The sequence below is a fragment of the Balaenoptera physalus genome, assembly GCF_965194825.1.
Source record: "Balaenoptera physalus genome assembly, chromosome: 11".
In the NCBI taxonomy this organism is placed as follows: domain Eukaryota; kingdom Metazoa; phylum Chordata; class Mammalia; order Artiodactyla; family Balaenopteridae; genus Balaenoptera; species Balaenoptera physalus.
Window position 1 is genome coordinate 36125498 of NC_138896.1, and position 21106 is coordinate 36146603.

General features: G+C 42.7%; 1 protein-coding gene and 1 long non-coding RNA gene across 2 annotated transcripts in view; both read left to right on the top strand.

Annotated features, from left to right (window-relative positions):
• The first annotated feature begins 1581 nt into the window (after positions 1 to 1581).
• Positions 1582 to 8321, top strand: SAYSD1 (SAYSVFN motif domain containing 1). The gene is made up of 2 exons (XM_082412557.1): positions 1582 to 2035; positions 7310 to 8321. Exons 1-2 carry the CDS (start codon positions 1829 to 1831, stop codon positions 7658 to 7660), a joined length of 558 nt encoding a protein of 185 aa, XP_082268683.1. The 5' UTR covers positions 1582 to 1828; the 3' UTR covers positions 7661 to 8321.
• Positions 8322 to 9454: 1133 nt separating this feature from the next.
• The window catches only part of LOC309637648, a 28204-nt gene continuing 16552 nt past the window's right edge, over positions 9455 to 21106 (top strand). Inside the window, exon 1 of the long non-coding RNA XR_014250721.1 lies at positions 9455 to 20416. This is a non-coding gene — a long non-coding RNA (uncharacterized lncRNA). The remainder of the gene's footprint in view (positions 20417 to 21106) is intronic.

Here is a 21106-nt window from a genome sequence, read left to right on the forward strand (position 1 = left end):
TCTCAAACTCTTGGCATGTCCAAAACAAAACTCGCCAAGTTTATCGAATAATCCTCTCTTCCTAGTCTTCCTCCATCTCAGTAGAGGGCCTTGGCATCCTTCACTTGGGTGCTCAGGTGTGTGGACTGGTGGGGAGGGGGCCTGGCGGAAATCCATCATCCTTGATTCCTTTTTCTCACACTCCACATCCAATCCAGCTGCACATTCTGTTGGCTCAGATATCCAAAAATATATTCAGAATCTGACCAATTTTCACCACCTGCATCACTTCCCACTCTAGCTCCAACTTCCCAGACTCTCTTATACCACTGTACTTGCTCCTAACTTGTTTCCCTCCTTCTATACTTGCCCTCTTCCAGGGTCCCACCTCCAGCAGCCAGTGTGATCCTTTAAAAATACATCAGATCATGTCATCTACTCAAAATCCTCCAGTCGCTTACCATCACACTCAGAATGTAGTATAAAGTCTCCACCATGGCCTGTAAGGCCGAACTGACCCTTGATGTTCTGTGAGCAGGTGAAGCATAGTACTTGAGGTCTTGGGACCTTTGCACTTGCTGTTTCCTCTGATTGAAACACTCTTCTCCAGATATCTACATGCCTCCACCACTCATTTCACTTAGGTCTCTGTTCAAATGACAACTCCTCAGAGAAGCCTTCCCTGGTCATTGGCTCAAAACAGCCCCACCATCCTTATTCCTTACTTTACTTTTCTTCACAGCACTAATCAGTACCTGACATTACATTAAATATAAATATGTAATTACGCATTAGTCTTCCCATTTAGAATGCTAAATGCTATGAAAACAAGGGTTTGTTTCCTTCACCCCAGCATCCCTGGTATGATACTTGACACGTAGAGGGCTCTCAATAAATATTTGCTAAGTGAATGAAAGACTCCATTCTAGGTCATCTGATTTCTTGACTCACACTCAGAAAGATCAAAGAAATATTTGAGCCTCAATTAAGTGAGTGGCACTTAGCTAGATGCTTAGAGCTTTAAAAAATCTAACAGTTCCTGACCCGAACTGTGACCTTCTGGGTGAGTAGTGATTGGGAGAGGACACAAGGGAGTCCTCAGGGTACTAGAAACGTTCTTTATCTGGGTAACAGTTATATAGGTGTACACCTAATTACAGATCTACTGAGCCAAACACTTCACATTTGTGTATTTTAAGTTGCACCCCAATAAAAGATTTGTTTTGTTTTGTTTTAAGTTTCTGGCCTATCTAGACACATCAACAGGTAGTTTCCAGCGCGGCAGACCAATGAGAGGTCTGCACAGACTGCCTGCCATATGATCAGTGAGAAAGCCACCCTCCAAAGTGCTAAGATTGGCAAACCGGCTAAAAGGAAAAGGTAGGCTGTATCCTGCCTTCCTTCTGACACCAGAACATCCCACAGATCACGGGCCTTCTTCAGTGCCCCAGGTCCACTTTCTCAATCTGATGCTCAACTGCTAGAAGATACGCCACCTGTTAGGGAGCAGATCCCTGAAGTGAGATGGAGCACGGCAGAGCTTAGACCGGGGCAAGAGAGAGGAACAGTATGGCAGCCTTTATGCTTTAGATTCTTAACCACATAGTTTGAGGACGTGAACACCGCGTCCACGCGTTTGGAGGGAACAACTAGCTGTACACTCGGCTCACCGAACGTCACAATCCCAGCGAACGCCCGGCCTGGGCCCCAGGCCCCCAACGCGCACGCGCGGCATACAGCCACCGCTACGCAGGCGCACTGCAGCCTTGTGCCGGGCAAAGCGGGGACAGGTGCCCCTGCGAGCGGGCGCGCGCGCGTTCTCGGGCGCGCGGGAAACGGGGTGCGCGCTATGGAGCAGCGGTTAGCTGAGTTCCGGGAGGTCCGGAAGCGAGCCGGGCTGGCGGCCGAACCCAGCACTTCGAGCCAGCGTGCACAAACCTCGGGAGAGAAGGCGGAAGCAGCTGCGACTCCAAAGGCAGCGCCAGGCTGGCTAAAACGGTTCCTGGTGTGGAAACTGAGGCCCGCGAGTGCCCAGGCCCAGCCCAGCCTCGCTCAGGTGAGAGGAACGAGGCCTCACCCCCGGGTCCCTGGCTTCTGAGCCGCGGACTTGGCCTCTCGGGCAGCTCCGCCGAGGCCCCGCCCCGCCACCACGTGGTGGCAACCCCCCAGCCCCCCACCTCGCCGCGTCAAGGAGCGGCCCGGCCCGCCAGCCAGGCTCCCTCCCCAGCTTTCCAGCCGGGCCTTCGGTGGCGGGGCGGGGCTGCTGGCGCCTCCCGCCAGCTCGGGGGCGGGCCCTTGCGTCTCCAGCCTCTCGCATGGGCCCTGATGAGTGGCTTCCACATTTTCCTTCCAGCCCGCGACGCACGCAGCTCCGACTCCAGGCTTGAAGCGAGGGTCTAGGATCCTGGAAGAAAGGACCTCTGCCCTTGTGTTATTCACAGCGAGTTGAGTTATCGTTGTGCCCCCGGTGGCTTTGGGAAACCTCTCCACAATGGTGTTGAGTCACAGCCCTCTGCTAATGGAGGGTAAAAGGTCTAATTGAATTGTGATAAAAAGTGGCAGTAATTAAAGCTTCATTTGATTTCGCACCTGGGCCACATGCAGCCAGTCGCCCAAATAGCCTGCGCTTTAGAAATGGCATTTGAATACAAAATTCGCAAAAGTGTGGTAACTGTAACTGCCCGTGGTGGCATGTACCTTTGTCTCACTATTGAACTAGCAAGCCCTATTCAAGTTTAACAATGAATGTTCAAGGCGAAGACAATATATAGATTAGTATGATATCCTTTTCACTCTGTGAGTCTTTGGTAATTTCCTATTCACGTCTCAGTATCTTCGTTTTCACTCATGAGTAAGGTGGCAAGGTGATGACTTGAGTGTGAGATTGGAGCATCTATGTGGGAATACAGGACAAAACATCAAGGGGATATCTGTGCTGTGAGGCAGTCTGTGACATGGCCTTTGTCCCTCCTAAGTGCAGTAACAGCCAAAAATTCCTTTTGAAAATTAAAATGTACCTTACTCCTCTTAAAATTACTTCAGTTCATCTATCATTGCACCACATCTGGTTTTAAGGAATTTTTAGGAGAGCATACTGTTACTCAGTTTGGATTAGATATTATTCTCCATGACACGCAGGGTTCCAACTGACTTGCAGAAAGAGAGTGCAGCAGGTTTCAAACAGTCCATTTCCTTGCATGCAGTTTGTCTCAGGATGACTTTATTGTTGATTAGAACTCACTGAGCACAACTGCTTAGGATTTTATTTATTTATTTATTTTTAAATAAATTTATTTTATTTTATTTATTTTATTTTTGGCTGTGTTGGGTCTTCGTTGCTGCGCACGGGCTTTCCCCTGTTGGGGCGAGCAGGGGCTACTCTTCGTGGCTTCTCCTTGCGGTGGCTTCTCCTGTTGTGGAGCACGGGCTCTAGGCACGTGGGCTCAGTAGTTGTGGCTTGCGGGCTCTCGAGCACAGGCTCAGCAGCTGTGACGCATGGGCTTAGTTGCTCCGTGGTATGTGGAATCTTCCCGGACCAGGGCTCGAACCCGTGTCACCTGAATTGGCAGGCGGATTCTTAACCACTGCGCCACCAGGGAAGTCCCTGGTTAGGATTTTAGAATCCATTTCCTCTACCTCTTTTCCTCTCCCAGTTACAAAATAGTATCTAGTCCACACAATGAGTTTTTGACTGTATGTCTCATTTCCAAAGGAATATGAGATCATTGAGTTGAATCTAGAGAAGCTGAACTTGGAGAAAGTTTTCATTATTAAAAACCCAAAAGCCGATGGCCTGACAAAGGGATGAGAGGAAATGCCGGACCTCCAGTGCTTCTTATTAATTACTCTGTTTTTCATAAGGAACTTTGAAGCTCATTTTCATTGGCTCAGCTACCATTCCTGGGTTTGTTCTGGTGTGAAATTCTCATTAAACTGCTTTTTTTCTCCCCTAATTTATAATCTATCTCTACCTAATAATTTAGGTGGCACACAGTGGCTTGTCAGAGATTTCTTTAACCTTCTGTTTCTAATTGCTCCTTTTTGCTGGCCATTGACAAGGAAGCATCCACCTCCTCCTTACCTCACTCTCGAATTTAGCTTGCAGAAAAGCAGTCCACTAAAATAAAATATTTCTTTCTGTGACAAGCGTCTACCACATTAGGACAGAAATGCCTGTAACTTTTAAAAACTCCTGCCAAGCCCCCCACCCCACCCCCGTCTCCCTCCCAGGCCCCCAGTGCACCATCTAGCCCCAAGGTCCATCGCCCACACTCATCCTGCAATTCCTCCCCTCCAAGCCTTGGCTCAGGTTGGCCCACTTCTCAAATGCTCTCCTTCTTTGGCGTCACCTGGCCAAGCACAGCCTTTGCATCACCCCCTCAATTCCAGGAGTCATCTTTTAACTTTTCCCTTTCCCCCATCAGCATTCATTGATTCAGTATAATCCTATCATGTGCCCACTGTGTTCCAGCTGCTTTCCTGTATCCCAGGAGACAGTGTGATAAAGACAAAGCCCTGCTCTCACAGAACTCGCCTTTGAGTTGAAAGAACAGAATGATGAATGCTACAAAAAGGTGGGGGGGACCCAGGGTGCTGTGATAGTGAATCGGGGGTGAGGGATGCAGAGTGCCACTTTAAATTGGGTGGGCAGGGAGGACTCACTGAGGAGGTGACCTCACCATTTTCATAAGAAGGAGCCACTTTTGCAGAAACCTGGGAGAGGCCAAGGGTCCATGTGGTGACATTTTTACTGAGGTTTGTAGAAGAGGGAGCCAGCCAGGTGGTGTGAGGGGAAGGGGCTTTCCTCTCAGCGGGAACCACAAGTGCAAAGGCCCTGAGGTGGGAAGCAGCTTGGTATTCAAGGAACGGAATTCCCGTCCCTAAACTGCACCATATGTGCTGTGGTGACTGTGGTGACCACAAACGCTTCCACACACAGCTTTTACAGCAGAAGGCACACTGGTTCTAAAACAAATGCCAAACGAGGCAGAGGAATTTCCTTATTCCCCCCTCTTTGTTCCCTTTGCCAGTTCATTTAACCCCCTACCCCACCTCATCTCCTTCTAGCTCTCTAACCCTTCCCCTTACCACCCCCCATAAAGGCCCTAATTAAGTAAAAAGGGCTTTGGAGGGAGATCATCCTAGGATGCTAGACCAAACTCATTTCTGCCTGTCACCAGCCGTGTGACTTTAGGGGAGTTGCTTACACCTCAGCGTTTTCTTATCAGTAAATTGGGAATAATAATACCTGCTTGCTGGATTACAGGAGATCAGGCATCTTGAAGGCACTCAATAAATGGTGGCCATAGCATTATTCTTGTTATACTCCTTCAATAATAAAATAAATTCAGTCTACTGTGAGTTTCAGGTCGTACACATTTAAGATGTATTCTGTAGCCATCATTTCTCTCCGTCTTCCATGTCACCACCCTAATCTCTGCCTGGTCCTGTCTTGCTGGGCCTCCTGCATGAGCTACTAACAATTTCCTTTCTTCTACTTTTGCAGCCCATTTTCTGCCTGGCAGCCAGAATAGTCTTAAATATTAATCAGATTGTGTTAGTTCCCTGCTTCAGTGATTTCCCTATTGTGCACACTGGTTAAATCTGAAAGGGACATTTATTTGTTTAATAAGTGTGTGTGTTTGTGGGTGGGGGTTTGTTGATTTTATGTTAAGAACCTTTCCAATCTAATTGAAAAGGTAATAATTACAATATTGATACTAAAAATCAAGGGTTTAACAATATAGAATTTCTGAAGCAACATAAATCAGATGACCTGTATTTTTAATCAGGATCAAATAATATTTGTGGTCCCTTTTAAATTGCCACGTGAAGAATAAGAGATATAATTGAATAAATGAACTAAAAGTCTACTATGTATTGAGAACTTATGTGTGGGGTACTGTGTTTGGCTCTGGAGACACCAGAAGATAATAAATGGTAGCTTGGGGCCTCGTGCAACAATCTAGGGACACATGTGACCTATATTAAAAGAGAGACACTTGAATGAGGAATAGTTTGGTGCTCAGTGAGAAACAGCCAGTCAGAGCTTTAGGTGGCAGAGGGGACACCCTCCTTGATGGCCCAGGAGGTCGGGGCATATACAGTTCACCATGCTTGCCTGGAGGAAGCAAGTTGCTGAAGAATGGAGAGGAAGCAGAGGCTATTCCTGGCCACAGAGGGACAATGTCTTTGGGTCGTAAGACCAGTTGAACTGGAGTAGAGGGTTCATTTATAGAGCAGTAGATGGTGGATCATGTTGTTCAGAAACTTTTTAGACCACTGTTTTACAGACTGCAAGTCATGACTCATTAGTGGGTGGTGAAATCAATTTAGAGGATCTAGTCCTCTGTTAAAACTAAATTTAAACAAATAGAATAGAAAATCAAAGCTTCATATGTAAGGAAGGTATTTGTTGATTTGTGACCTTTTTTCCCCCTGATATATGTATGCGGGGTTGCAGTACAAAATGTATTTTTTATTGTGGGTCATACCCAAAAAAGTTTGGAAAATACTGGACTGGAGATCAAGCACCCTAAAGCTCCTTAAGTACCTGTGTCTCCCATTAGCACACAGCGCAGGGGCCTGTGTACTGGCATTTCTGTCTGTTGAGTGAATGCAAGGCCTTGGATTCCAGCCCAAGGAGTTTAAATTTTAACCCGTAGGCAATAAAAATTTGTCAAAGGTTTGTGAGCAGGGGGTTGATGGGTGTTGTAGCAGATCCATTTAGCAGCTGTACATAGGATGGTTTGGGGAGGGAAGAGTTAGGAGGTGGGGAGTCCAGTTAGGAGATCCTGGGGGTGTGTAGGATGGTCACAGGGGATGGAAAGGTTGTGGCTATAACAGTGACTTTCTTTTTAATGTGTGGAAGGGATTTTTGTTTCCCGTTTCTGGTGTAGTCTTCATTTTAGAATCATGTCACTCAACAAAATTTTAGCTCCTCTAGACAAATCAGCAAACATATATTGATTCTGTGTGGGAAGCATGTGGTCACTGCCTTATCAATTACGGGGGAGTTTCTGTACCAGGCACAAATTAGCTCCTGTTAGCAACAGATTAATCTGAGGAAATGTCTGCCTCAGATGGATATCCCTCTGAACGCTGTAAGGATTTCATCGGGTCACATCTCACTGATCAGTTTTGATTCTGTTGGAGCAGAATGCATAGGAGCTCTTTGGAGATGGTTGTCCTAGAGAGCAGGGCAAGAAAATAGACACAGATGAGCCGGAAGCCTTTCCCGAGCAAGGACAGCTGTCTCTCCAGATCGGTTTTGATCCTCCCGGCCCCACTGCCTATTATTCTTACTTTGGTTTGTTTGTGTGTGTCCTAGGGAGCGGTTCGGCTTGGGGGCCGCGCGTCACAGCCACCGGGGAATCCAGCCGAGCCTCCGCCGGCCCCGCCCCCGCAGGACCAGTCTCTCCTGACCAACATCACCTTCTTGAAGGTGCTCCTCTGGTTGGTCCTGCTGGGACTGTTTGTGCAACTGGAATTTGGCCTGGCTTATTTTGTCCTGTCGCTCTTCTACTGGATGTATGTGGGGACACGAGGCCCCGAGGAGAAGACGGAGGGGGAGAAGAGCGCGTACTCCGTGTTCAACCCCGGCTGCGAGGCCATCCAGGGTACCCTGACTGCCGAGCAGCTGGAACGCGAGCTGCACTTGCGACCCCTGCAGGGGAGATAGGACCAGCCCTGCTGTCGGCTGGCCTCCCAAGGTCCTTCCACCCCTGGGGCACTGACTTGTGGGTTTGACTTAGGACAGCTTGCGGGTCAGTTCTGTGACCCCGCAGTTCCACACTCTTTCCCCGGTCTCCTGCTGCAGTTTTATATCAGAACTTCTTTTTGGTTTTGGTGAAACTCCCAGGAAGGCGCTCACTGTGGGTCTGATGCAATTTATAAAAATTACACGCTTAAGAAAGGAGACCTGTTTGTCTCTTTATTTGAGAGAGGTGATTTTTAGAGCACTAAGAGGGCATTGGGGAGATAACTGTTTAAAATATCCAGCTGTTTGTAGTAATCGTTTGGTACATCAAGACTGTATAAAGTAAATACTCTCTTTAAATCTTTTTTTAATTAATTTATTTTTCATTGAAGTATAGTTGATTTATAATGTTGTGTTAATTTCAGGTGTTCAGCAAAATGTTTCAGATATATATTCTTTTTCAGATTCGTTTCCGATATAGGTTATTATAAAATATTGAGTATAGTTCCCTGTACTACACAGTAGGTCCTTGTTGTTTATCTATTTTATATATAGTAGTATGTATCTGCTAATTCCAAATTCCTAATTTATCCCTCCCCCCCGACCTTTCCCCTTTGGTAACCATAAGTTTGTTTTCTATGTCTGTGAGTCTGTTTCTGTTTTGTAAATAAGTTCATTTGTATCATTTTTTAGATTCCACATATAAGTGGTAGCATATGGTATTTGTGTTTCTCTTTCTGACTTACTTCACTTAGTATGATAATCTCTAGGTCCATCCATCCATGTTGCTGCAAATGGCATTATTTCATTCTTTTTTATGGCTGAGTAGTATTCCATTGTGTGTATATATATCACATCTTCTTTATCCATTCCTCTGTTGATGGACAATTAGGTTGCTTCCATGTCTTGGCCATTGTAAATAGTGCTGCAGTGAAGAAGGGTGTTGTGCGTGTATCTTTTTTTTGTTGTTGTTTTTGTTTTGTTTTGTTTTGGTTTTTTTGAATTTTATTTTATTTTTTTATACAGCAGGTTCTTATTAGTTATCCATTTTATACATATTAGTGTATATATGTCAATCCCAATCTCCCAATTCATCACAGCACCACCACCGCTCCCCACCGCTTTCCCCCCTTGGTGTCCATACGTTTGTTCTCTACATCTGTGTCTCAGTTTCTGCCCTGCAAACCAGTTCATCTGTACCATTTTTCTAGGTTCCACATGTATGCATTAATATATGATATTGGTTTTTCTCTTTCTGACTTAACTTCACTCTGTATGACAGTCTCTAGATTCATCCACATCTCTACAAATGACCCAATTTCGTTCCATTTTTTTTAAATTAATTAATTAATTTATTTATGGCTGTGTTGTGTCTTCGTTTCTGTGCGAGGGCTTTCTCTAGTTTTGGCAAGCGGGGGCCACTCTTCATCGTGCTGCGTGGGCCTCTCACTATCGTGGCCTCTCTTGTTGCGGAGCACAGGCTCCAGGCACGCAGGCTCAGTAATTGTGGCTCACGGGCCCAGTTGCTCCACAGCATGTGGGATCTTCCCAGACCAGGGCTCTAACCCGTGTCCCCTGCATTGACAGGCGATTCTTAACCACTGTGCCACCAGGGAAGCCCCAATTTCGTTCCTTTTTATGGCTGAGTAATATTCCATTGTATATATGTACCACATCTTCTTTATCCATTCATCTGTCGATGGGCATTTAGGTTGCTTCCATGACCTGGCTATTGTAAATAGTGCTGCCATGAACATTGGGGTGCATGTGTCTTTTTTTTTTTTTTAGAAATTCACGTTCTTTTATTTATTTATTTATGACTGTGTTGAGTCTTCGTTTCTGTGCGAGGGCTTTCTCTAGTTGCGGCGAGCGGGGCCCACTCTTCATCGCGGTGCACGGGCCTCTCACCATCGCGGCCTCTCTTGTTGCAGAGCACAGGCTCCAGATGCGCAGGCTCAGTAATTGTGGCTCACGGGCCCAGTTGCTCCGTGGCATGTGGGATCTTCCCAGACCAGGGCTCGAACCCGTGTCCCCTGCACTGGCAGGCAGACTCTCAACCACTGTGCCACCAGGGAAGCCCGCATGTGTCTTTTTGAATTATGGTTTTCTCTGGGTATATGCCCAGCAGTGGGATTACTGGGTCATATGGTAATTCTATCTTTAGTTTTTTAAGGAACCTCCATACTGTTCTCCATAGTGGCTGTATCAATTTACATTCCCACCAACAGTGTAAGAGGGTTCCCTTTTCTCCACACTCTCTCCAGCATTTGTTGTATGTAGATTTTCTGATGATGCCCATTCTAACTGGTGTGAGGTGATACCTCATTGTAGTTTTGACTTGCATTTCTCTAATAATTAGTGATGTTGAGCAGTTTTTCATGTGCTTCTTGGCCATCTGTATGTCTTCTTTGGAGAAATGTCTATTTAGGTCTTCTGCCCGTTTTTTGATTGGGTTGTTTGTTTTTTTGATATTGAGCTGCATGAGCTGTTTATATATTTTGGAGATTAATCCTTTGTCCATTGATTTGTTTGCAAATATTTTCTCCCATTCTGAGGGTTGTCTTTTCGTCTTGTTTGTAGTTTGCTTTGCAGAAGCTTTTACGTTTCATTAGGTCCCATTGGTTTATTTTTGTTTTTATTTCCATTACTCTAGGAGGTGGATCAAAAAAGATCTTGCTGTGATTTATGTCAAAGAGTGTTCTTCTTGTGTTTTCCTCTAAGAGTTTTATAGTGTCCAGTCTTACATTTAGATCTCTAATCGCGTATATCTTTTTGAATTATTGTTTTCTCTGGGTATATGCCCAGGATTGGGATTGCAGGATCATATGGCAACTCTATTTTTAGTTTTTGAGGAACCTCTGTACTGTTTTCCACAGTGGCTGCACCAATTTACATTCCTAACAACAGTGTGGGAGGGTTCCCTTTCCTCCACACCCTCTCCAGCATTTATTATTTGTAGACTTTTTGATGATGGCTGTTCTGACTGGTGTGAGGGGATACCTCATTGTAGTGTTTTTTTTTTAATTTTATTTATTTATTTATTTATTTTTGGCTGTGTTGGGTCTTCGTTTCTGTGCGAGGGCTTTCTCTAGTTGTGGCAAGCGGGGGCCACTCTTCATCGCGGTGTGCGGGCCTCTCACTATCGTGGCCTCTTTTGTTGCGGAGCACAGGCTCCAGACACACAGGCTCAGTAGTTGTGGCTCACGAGCCTAGTTGCTCTGCGGCATGTGGGATCTTCCCAGACCAGGGCTCAAACCCATGTCCCCTGCATTAGCAGGCAGATTCTCAACCACTACGCCACCAGGGAAGCCCCGTCATTGTAGCTTTGATTTGCATTTCTCTAATAATTAGCGATGTGGAGCATCTCTTCATGTGCCTTTTGGCCATCTGTATGTCTTCTTTGGAGAAATGTCTTTTTAGATCCTCTGCCCATTTTTTGATTGGGTTTTTTTGATATTGAGCTGCATGAGCTGTTTGTATATTTTGCAGATTAATCCCTTGTCAGTTGCATCGTTTGCAAATATTTTCTCCCCTTCTGGAGGTTGTCTTTTTGTTTTGTTTATGGTTTCCTTTGCTGTGCAAAAGATTTTAAGTTTAATTAGGTCCTGTTTATTTCTGTTTTTATTTCCATTATTGTAGGAGATGGACCTAAAAAGATATTGCGATTTATGTCAGAGAGTGTCCTGCCTATGTTTTATTTTAGGAGATTTATAGTTTATATATCTGGTTTTACCTTTAGGTGTTTAATCCATTTTGAGTTTATTTTTGTGTATGGTGTTAGAGAATGTTTTAATTTCATTCTTTTACAGGTAGCTGTCCACTCTTCCCAGCACCACTTATTGAAGAGACTGTCTTCTCTGTTGTACATTCTTGCCTCCTTTGTCATAGATTAATTGACCATAGCTGTATGGATTTATTTCTGGGCTTTCTATCCTATTCCATTGAGCTATATTTCTGTTTTTGTGCCAGTACCATGCTCTTTTGATTACTGTAGCTGTGTAGTATAGTCTGAAGTCAGGGAGACTGATTCCTCCAGCTTTCTTTTTCTTTCTCAAGATTGCTTTGGTTTTTCGGGGTCTTTCGTGTTTCCATACAAATTTTATTTTATTTTTGTTCTAGTTCTGTGAAAAATGCCATTGGTAATTTGATAGGGATTGCATTGAATCTGTAGATTGCCATGGGTAGTATAGTCATTTTGACAGTATTGATTCTTCCAATCCAAGAACATGGTATATCTTTCCATTTGTTTGTGTCATCTTTGATTTCTTTCTTCAGTGTCTTATAGTTTTTGGAGTACAGGTCTTTTGTCTCCTTAGGTAGGTTTATTCCTAGGTATTTTATTCTTTTTGATGCAATGGTAAATGGGATTGTTTCCTTAATTTCTCTTTCTGATCTTTTGTTGTTAGGGATAGAAACGCAACAGATTTCTGTGTATTAATTTTGTATCCTACAACTTTACTGAATTCATTGATGAGCTCTAGTAGTTTTCTGGTAGCATCTTTAGGATTTTCTGTGTATAGTATCATGTCATTTGCAAACACTGACAGTTTTACTTCTTCTTTTCCACTTTGGATTGCTTTTATTTCTTTTTCTTCTCTGATTGCTGTGTCTAGGACTTCCAATACTATGTTGAACAAAAGTGGTGAGAGTGGGCATCCTTGTCTTGTTCCTGATCTTAGAGGAAATGTTTTCAGCTTTTCACCCTTGCGTATGATGTTAGCTGTGGGTTTGTCATCTATGACCTTTATTATGTTGAGGTAGTTTCCCTCTATGCCCACTTTCTGGAGAGGTTTTTTTGTTTTTTTTTAATCATAAATGGATGTTAAATTTTACCAAAAGCTTTTTCTGCATCTGTTGAGATGATCATATGGTTTTTATTCTTCAACTTGTTAATGTGGTGTATCACACTGATTGATTTGCGGATATTGAAAAATCCTTGCATCCCTGGGATAAATCCTACTTGATCATGGTGTATGATCCTTCTAATGTATTGTTGGACTCAGTTTGCTATTATTTTGTTGAGGATTTTTGCATCTGTGTTCATCAGTGATATTAGCCTGTAATTTTCTTTTTTTGTGGTATCTTTGTCTGGTTTTGGTATCAGGGTGATGGTGGCCTCATAGAATGAGTTTGGAAGTGTTCCTTTCTCCGTAATTTTTTAGAATAGTTCCAGAAGGATAGGTGTTAACTCTTCTCGAAGTGTTTGGTAGAATTCTCCTGTGAAGCCATCTGGTCCTGGACTTTTGTTTGTTGGGAGTTTTTAAATCACAGATTCAATTTCAGTACTTGTAATTGGTCTGTTCATATTTTCTGTTACTTCCTGGTTCAGTCTTGAGAGATTGTTCCTTTCTAAGAATTTTTCCATTTCTTCTAGGTTGTCCATTTTATTGGAATATAGTTGCCCATAGTGATCTCTTATTGTCCTTTGTATTTCTATGGTGTTGGTTGTAACTTCTCCTTTTTCATTTCTAATTTTATTAATTTGGGCCCTCTCCCGTTTTTTCTTGATGAGTCTTGCTAAAGGTTTATCAATTTTGTTTATCTTTTCAAAGAACCAGCTTTTAGTTTTATTGATCTTTTCTATTGTTTTTTTAGTCTCTACTTCATTTATTTCTGCTCTTATCTTTATGATTTATTCCCTTCTACTAACTTTGGGTTTTGTTTGTTCTTCTTTCCATCGTTGCTTTAGATGTAAGGTTAGGTTGTTTATTTGAGACTTGTTTCCTGAGGTAAGCTTGTATTGCTATAAACTTCCCTCTTAGAACTGCTTTTGCCGCATCCCATAGGTTTTGGATTGTTGTGTTTTCATTTTCATTTGTCTCTAGATATTTTTTGATTTCCTCTTTAATTTCTTCAGTGACCCATTGGTTATTTAGTAGCATATTTTTTAGCCTCCACATGTTCGTGTTTATTGCAGTTTTTTCCTTGTAGTTGATTTCTAATCTCATAGCATTGTGGTCGGAAAAGATGCTTGATATGATTTCAGTTTTCTTAAATTTACCGAGGCTTGCTTTGTGCCCAGCATGTGATCTATCCTGGAGAACGTTCCATGTGCACTTGAAAAGAATGTGTATTCTGCTGCTTTTGGATGGAACTCTCTATACATATCAATTAAGTCCATTTGCTCTAATGTGTCATTTAAGGCCTGGGTTTCCTTATTGCTTTTATATCTCGATGATCTGTCCATTGATGTAAGTGGGGTGTTAAAGTCTCCCAGAATTTCTTATATATGTTAACATTTGTCTTATATATTGCCATATATAATTTACACCTTATGTATTGAGGTGCCTTATATAATATATGCTTTATATGTTGAGGTGCTCCTATGTTGGGTGCATGTATATTTACAATTGTTATATCTTCTTCTTGGATTGATCCCTTTATTATTATGGAGAGTCCTTCTTTGTCTCTTGTAACAGTCTTTATTTTGAAGGCTCTTTTGTCTGATATGAGTATTGCTACTCTTTTGGTTTCCATTTGCGTGGAATACCTTTTTCCATCCCCTCACTTTCAGTCTGTATGTGTTTCTAGATCTGAAGCGGGTCTCTTGTAAACAGCATATATATGGGTCTTGTTTCTGTATCCATTCAGCCAGTCTATGTCTTTTGGTAGGAGCATTTAATCTGTGTACATTTAAGGTAATTATCGATATGTATGTTCTTATTGCCATTTTGTTAATTGCTTTGGACTTGTTTTTGTAGGTCTTTTTTCTCCCTTTCCTCTTTTGTTCTCTTGTGATTTGATAATTATTTTCAGTGTTGTGTTTGGATTCCTTTTTCTTTTTTGTGTGTATATTACAGATTTTTGGTTTGCAGTTACCATGAGGTTTTGATATAGAAGTCTATATAAATACATGATGTTTTAAGTTGCTGATCTCTTAATTTCAAATGCATTTCAAATATCCTGCATTTGTACTCTGTTCCTCTCATGATTACTGGCTTTGATATCATGTTTGTGTGTGGATGATTTCCTGCCTTTACTGTATGTTTGCCTTTACCAGTGAGCTTTCCCATTTCGTAATTTTCTTGTTTCCAGTTGTGGCCTTTTCTTTTCTACCTAGAGAAGTTCCTTTAGCATTTGTTTTAAAGCTGGTTTGGTGGTGCTGAATTCTTTTAGCTTTTGCTTATCTGTAAAGCTTTTGATTTCTCCATCAATCCAAATGAGAGCCTTGCTGGGTAGAGTATTCTTGGTTGTAGGTTTTTTCCTTTTATCACTTTAAATATATCGTGCCACTTCTTTCTGACCTGCAGAGATTCTGCTGAAAAATCAGCTGATAACCTCATGGGGATTCCTTTGTATGTTATTTGTTGCCTTTCCCTTATTGCTTTTATTATTTTCTCTTTGTCTTTAATTTTTGTCAGTTTGATTACTATGTGTCTCAGCATGTTCCTCCTTGGGTTAATCCTGCCTGGGACTCTCTGCACTTCCTGGACTTGATTGACTGTTGCCTTTCCCATGTTAGGGAAGTTTTCAGCTATTATCTCGTCAAGTATTTTCTCAGGCCCTTTCTATCTCTTTTCTTCTTCTGGGATCCCTATAATGTGAATGTTGGTATGTTTAATGTTGTCCCAGAGGTCTCTTAAACTGTGCTCATTTCTTTTCATTCTTTTTTCTTTCTTTTGTTCTGCGGCAGTGATTTCCCCCATTTTGTCTTCCAGCTCACTTATCTGTTCTTCTGCCTCATTTATTCTGCTGTTGACTCCTTCTAGTGTATTTTTCATTTCAGTTATTGTATTCTTCAACTCTCTTTGGTTCTTTATATTATCTAATTCTTTGTTAAAATTTTCTTGTAACTTCTCACACCATGCATCCATTCCTTTTCCAGGGTCTTGGATCATCTTTATGATAATTACTGTGAAGTCTTTCTCTGGTAGATTGCCTATCTCCACTTCACTTAGTTGTTCTTCTGGGGTTTTATCTTCTTCCCTCATCTGGAACATATTCCTCTGCCATCTTATTTTGTCTGAATTTCTGTGTTTGTGGACTCAGTTCAACAGGCTGCCAGATTGTAGTATTCTTTCTTCTGGTGTCTGCCCCCTGGTGGGTGAGGCTGGTCTAGAGGCTTGTGTAAGCTTCCTGGTGGAAGGGGCCGGTGCCTGCCCAATGGTGGGTAGAGCTGGGTCTTGGCCCTCTGGTGGGCAGGGCTGTGTCAAGGGGCATGTCTAGAGGTTGCTGTGGGTTCAAGAAGTCTTTAGGCAGCCTGTCTGCTGATGGGTGGAGCTGTGTTCCTGCCCTGTTGGTTGTTTGGCCTGAGGTGTCTCAGCACTGGAGCCTACAGGCTGTTGGGTGGGGTCAGGTCTTGGTGCCAAATGGTGGCTTCCAGGAGAGCTCACACTGATGAATAGTCCCTGGTACCTCCACCACCAGTGTCCTTGTTCTCACAGTGAGCCACAGCCACACCCTCCTACCCCACTTCTTCAGGAGACCTCCAAGACCAGCAGGTAGGTCTGGCCCAGGCTCCTATGAAGTCACTGCCTTTGCCCTGAGTCCCGGTATGACGAGACCTTTTATGCACCCTCCAAGAATGGAGTTTCTGTTTCTCCCAGTCCTGTGGAGCTCCCGCAATCAAGCCCCGCTGGCCTTCAAAGCCAAATGCTCTGGGGGCTCCTCCTCCCAATGCTTGACCTTTAGGCTGTGGAGCCTGGCATGGTGCTCAGAGCTCTCACGCCCACTGGAGAACTTCTGTGATATAATTATTCTCCAGTCTCTGGGTCGCCTTCCCGGGTGGTATGGGATTTGATTACATTGTGAGGGCGCCCCTCCTACCATCTCATGGTTTTTTCTTTATGTTTTGGATGTAGAACATCTTTTTTTGGTAGAATCCAGTCTTTTTTATCGATAGTTGTTCAGCAGTTAGTTGTGATTTTGGTATGCTTGTGAGAGGAGGTAAGCTCAAAGTCCTCCTCTGCCATCTTGTCCCTCTTTAAGTCTTTTCATATCATATTCATTTTTCCTGAAAAGTTTAAGTTGGAAGTGTCTGGGATTTTTGGTTTTTGGGTTTTTTTTTCTTTCTGCCGTAAGTCTTGCTTTTTTGGTCATCAGTGCTATTGAAACATCTGCTTTTCAGAAACAGGCCCCCATCGCCCATCACCATTTTTCCATGCTCCTCAGTTATTCTGCTGCTACACAGTGAAGGAAGATTAGAGAAGGCAGGGTTCTAAGTGACAAGTGTGGGGAGTAATTTCACAAAGTCAATATTTGTAGATATGGTAAGTGGCTATTAATGATGAATTCAGCAAGAAGAAATTCTTGAGTATGTACAAAGGGGAGCTCTGGAAGTGGAACTCCTGATTTTTGGCTGCTTGGGTTGTTTCTTATATTCTAAAGACTTTAGAGTGAGCAGTGCCTTTGACTGTGGGCCTCTGGTGGGAAATTATGTAAATAGTGGTAATCAGCCATGCTTTGTGTTCCTGCCTCTTCCAGTGTGAAGTTAGAGTTTGGGCTCATTAAAATTGGGCAAAGCAAACCATTGAATACTTTTTTTTTTTTTTTTTTTACTAGTCATACTGATTAGTAAGAGGACTCAAGCTTTAAAGCAATAGTTTTTTTTCCAAATTTCAGATTTTAAGAAATTAATGTCTCCTCAGTAGGTTTTCAGCTTCAGAATTCAGTTATTAATTCTTATATTGTGAAAGTAACTTTATTGTCTAGGAGATGTTACTAAATAATGGTGGTCTATTTTCTTTTTTTATTCTTGCCTGATTTACTTATAGTAAAATCTTAATTTAAATTTAACTTTTATTCATTGAATGCCAACACTCTGCTAGGTGCTTGAGATATAATAATAAAAAAAAGCAGGCATTTTCCCAGTTCTTGGAGCATATAGTCTAACTGGGAATGGGGTGGTGGACAAAATAAAACAAGCAATGCCAGTAATTGAGTGAGATGTTTTAGTTGTATCAATAGAAGGCCTGCAGAGCAGATGTTCTCATGAATCACACTTTGTAGACAACTAACCCCATGTGTTTCAGCCCATGTTGAAAATTTACATGCATTGCTCCTCTCTAGCCCCTTGCTGATTGGGAGTTTGACTGTCTTTCAGAGTCATCCCTTGAGCTGAAGTTTCCTTTAGCTCATAAAGAAGTCTTTTCTTCTGTGACTCCTGTGTGAACTGGACCTGTAGAAAGTATGGGAAACAGATGAATCCCTATTAAACATGCAAGTTTCTATTTTATTTGCAATATGTGATTTTGTCTCCTGATTTATTTTCTCAAGGCTTTCTCTATCTCCTTGATATTTCACTTGGACTTTTCCATTTCATAAAAGCCAGATACCAAGAAGAAATATCCTTCCCTGATCAAAGGTTCACTGCAAAGCCCAGGGCAATAAATACCGTTCTAGAAAAGAATTAATTTGTATTTTAAAAAATGTATAATTCAAACTTTTACCTAAAACGAAGTGCCCGTAACTCTGAATTAGGAACATTTGGTCCAATTATTAATCCCAGCAAAGTAGAGACTTCTCTTAAGGACAGAAGAGACTCAATTTAGGAGCGGCCCACTCTAGCATTCTTTGAAAATGTAGCCATTTATAACAAGATGGAGCCTGGATTGCCTTAAGCCCACCTTTCATGGGATTTTCTGTGAGTGATTTGTCAACTCTCCTTGCTCACCTCTTCCCAGAGGTTGCATGTAAGGACAGCATTGACTTCTAGGAAAAGTGGGGTGTGAACCACTTAAATGCCTGACAGGGAAGAAAGGAAAGGATGGTATGTATTTGCTCTTCTCATAAGCCCATTAAGCTTTAGGTGCAGTCTTGATATCCTGAATTTAGAAAGGCCTATTGATCTCAGAATTTCCACTCAGGGCCTGACCATTAGCCCAGCAAGCAGCTTCCATTAAAGGCTGCTTCTGTCATCAGGGAACAGAGACCCCAGAGATGCATTCAGTCTCTATGACAGCTGTGTGCACGGATGAGGTCATCTCTGTCTGAGTCTTTCAAGTAAACTGGTTTTTGCTTTTATTTACATTATCCCATCTTGCCTAATCACAGGGACTGTTAAATGAGCCTCTAACTACTTATAGGGCTAGAAGAGCCCCCAAAATGCCATCAAATGCACCCCCCCACCTTAGGCAGGTCTGCATTTATTTTTTTTCTTTTTGTTTTTGCCACACCATGTGGCATGTGGGATCATAGTTCCCTGAGCAGGGATCGAACCTGCACCCCCTGCATTGGAAGTGCATTATCTTAACCACTGGACCACCAGGGAAGTCCCTGCATTTATTGCTGACTAAAATTTTTTTCCCTAGTGATCCCTAAAGAAGAATCCAGGTACAAGGTTCAGGCACTTCTTAGGAAGTTCTTTACTGAAGGAACTCAAGCCACCCCAGGTTATTTTTTCTTATTCTAATCTCAGTGGACACAGAGCATCCTCTGGACTGGTAAACCGTTACTCAGTTCTCACTTAGTCCTCTCTGTTCTTCGGGCTAAATCATCCAATTGTACCTCTGAGACAATCACTTTCAAGCTAGCCCTGACCCATTCTGCAGGTGCAAGGTCTGGGTGGCAGTAAGTGTCCCAGTTGGTGGGTGCAGTGACTTTTCTCAAAATGTCTGGCTTTTTTTTTTTTTTTTAAAGAATTCCTTTATTTTTTAAAAATTATTTATTTATTTTTGGCTGTGTTGGGTCTTCGTTTCTGTGCGAGGGCTTTCTCTAGTTGCGGCAAGCGGGGGCCACTCTTCATCGCGGTGCGCGGGCCTCTCACTATCGCAGCCTCTCTTGTTGCGGAGCACAGGCTCCAGACGCGCAGGCTCAGTAGTTGTGGCTCACGGGCCCAGCTGCTCCGCGGCATGTGGGATCCTCCCAGACCAGGGCTCGAACCCGCGTCCCCTGCATTGGCAGGCAGACTCTCAACCACTGTGCCACCAGGGAAGCCCATCTCTGGCTTTTTACCAGTGATGATTTATGCATGTATATTTTGTGCTATTGGGATTGTGCTGTGAGTCTAGTGTTTTCCACATTTTCCTTTTGACTGATCTGTGCATTAAGATTAGGCTCACAGGCTCTGTGCTAAAAAAACAAAAAAACTAGGAAGTTACACAATTGGCAGAATCAGTGATCCTCAGTTGGGCACAAGAAAGTAAAATTCTAACTGTGTTTTTGTTTCCTGCTACTCACACTATTAACCTATTTATCAGCAAATATTTGTAGGCGCTCAGAGCCTGGTGCTGCTGGGGACACATACATGAGCCTCTCCAATCTGTGTCCACTGTAAGAGCCAGCATGCAGGGTGGAGCTGGGATGCCATGGAGCATCTTGCCACCAGGGGGTAGCATAGAGCTGCTGCTCTAAGTCAGTCCCTTTACCTCACAATTTATGTAATGTAGAAAACCCATTGGGATATTTATCTGAACCATTTGCACTGCTTTTTCAGACTTTCTTTTCACTTTAAGATTCACAGAGGAAGGGGCTCATCAGAGGTCCTGGGAAAGGCACAGAAAGCTATCAGAGTGATTTATATGCATACTTTAAAATAAAACATCCCCTCTCTACACTCAGCAGGCAGCACTGCAGTTGAGGGGGTCAGCGCTGGGCTTGTCCACATCTAAGCTTTGTAGGGGGAAGAAGACTAGGAACTTATACAGTTGGCAGAGAAACTTGATCCCTAAGCCAAAGGAAGTCAAATTTGAACTGTATGCTTTGGTTTCTGTCACACATACTTTTATTTCACAACATTGGAGCATTGGGTGGATAAAGACTTGGATCTCACTCTCAAAAAGCTAGAGAGAAGAAGACAAGGTGAGTACACAGAGAACCACATTATAAGGCATATAACATAATACAGATGTTTATAAAGGTATAAGTATGGGCATGTGTGTGTTGGGGGAATAGTCATCAAAAGGAGAGACCACTTTCAAATCTGACTTCTACACTACGTAGGACTGTCACTTTTTATGAAAAATACTACGTTTCCTCAAGTCATGAATGAATGTTTTGGAAAGTGTGGTTTGTGGACCACCTGTATTGGAATCTCCTGTGGTAATGTTAAAATGCAGATTCTAGGGCCCCAACCAGACTCATGACTCAATGTTTGGGGGTAGTACCCCAAGAATTTTCATTTCAACAGCCTCCCTGGGGTTATCTCCAGCTTACTAAAGATCAAGAGCCAATGATATAAATCATAAATGTTAAAATAGGAAGAAAACAGTGATTATTAGAACCAAGCAAAGACAGATGGGTGTGTATTAAAAGGGGGCAACAGGCTTGCCATTTTTTCGAACTGTTCATTGGAAAGCAAAACTAGAGAAAAACACACATACGGCTTTTAAACGATTAGGAATTAACTCCCAAGACTATATAATAATTAAAGGTGCTTTATATTTTGAAGTTTTAAAAACAGTTATTACAGAATGAAGCATATGCTTATTTTAGAACACTTTCGAAATATAAAAAGGAACAAAGTATTTAATTTTTGTACTTCTATGCATG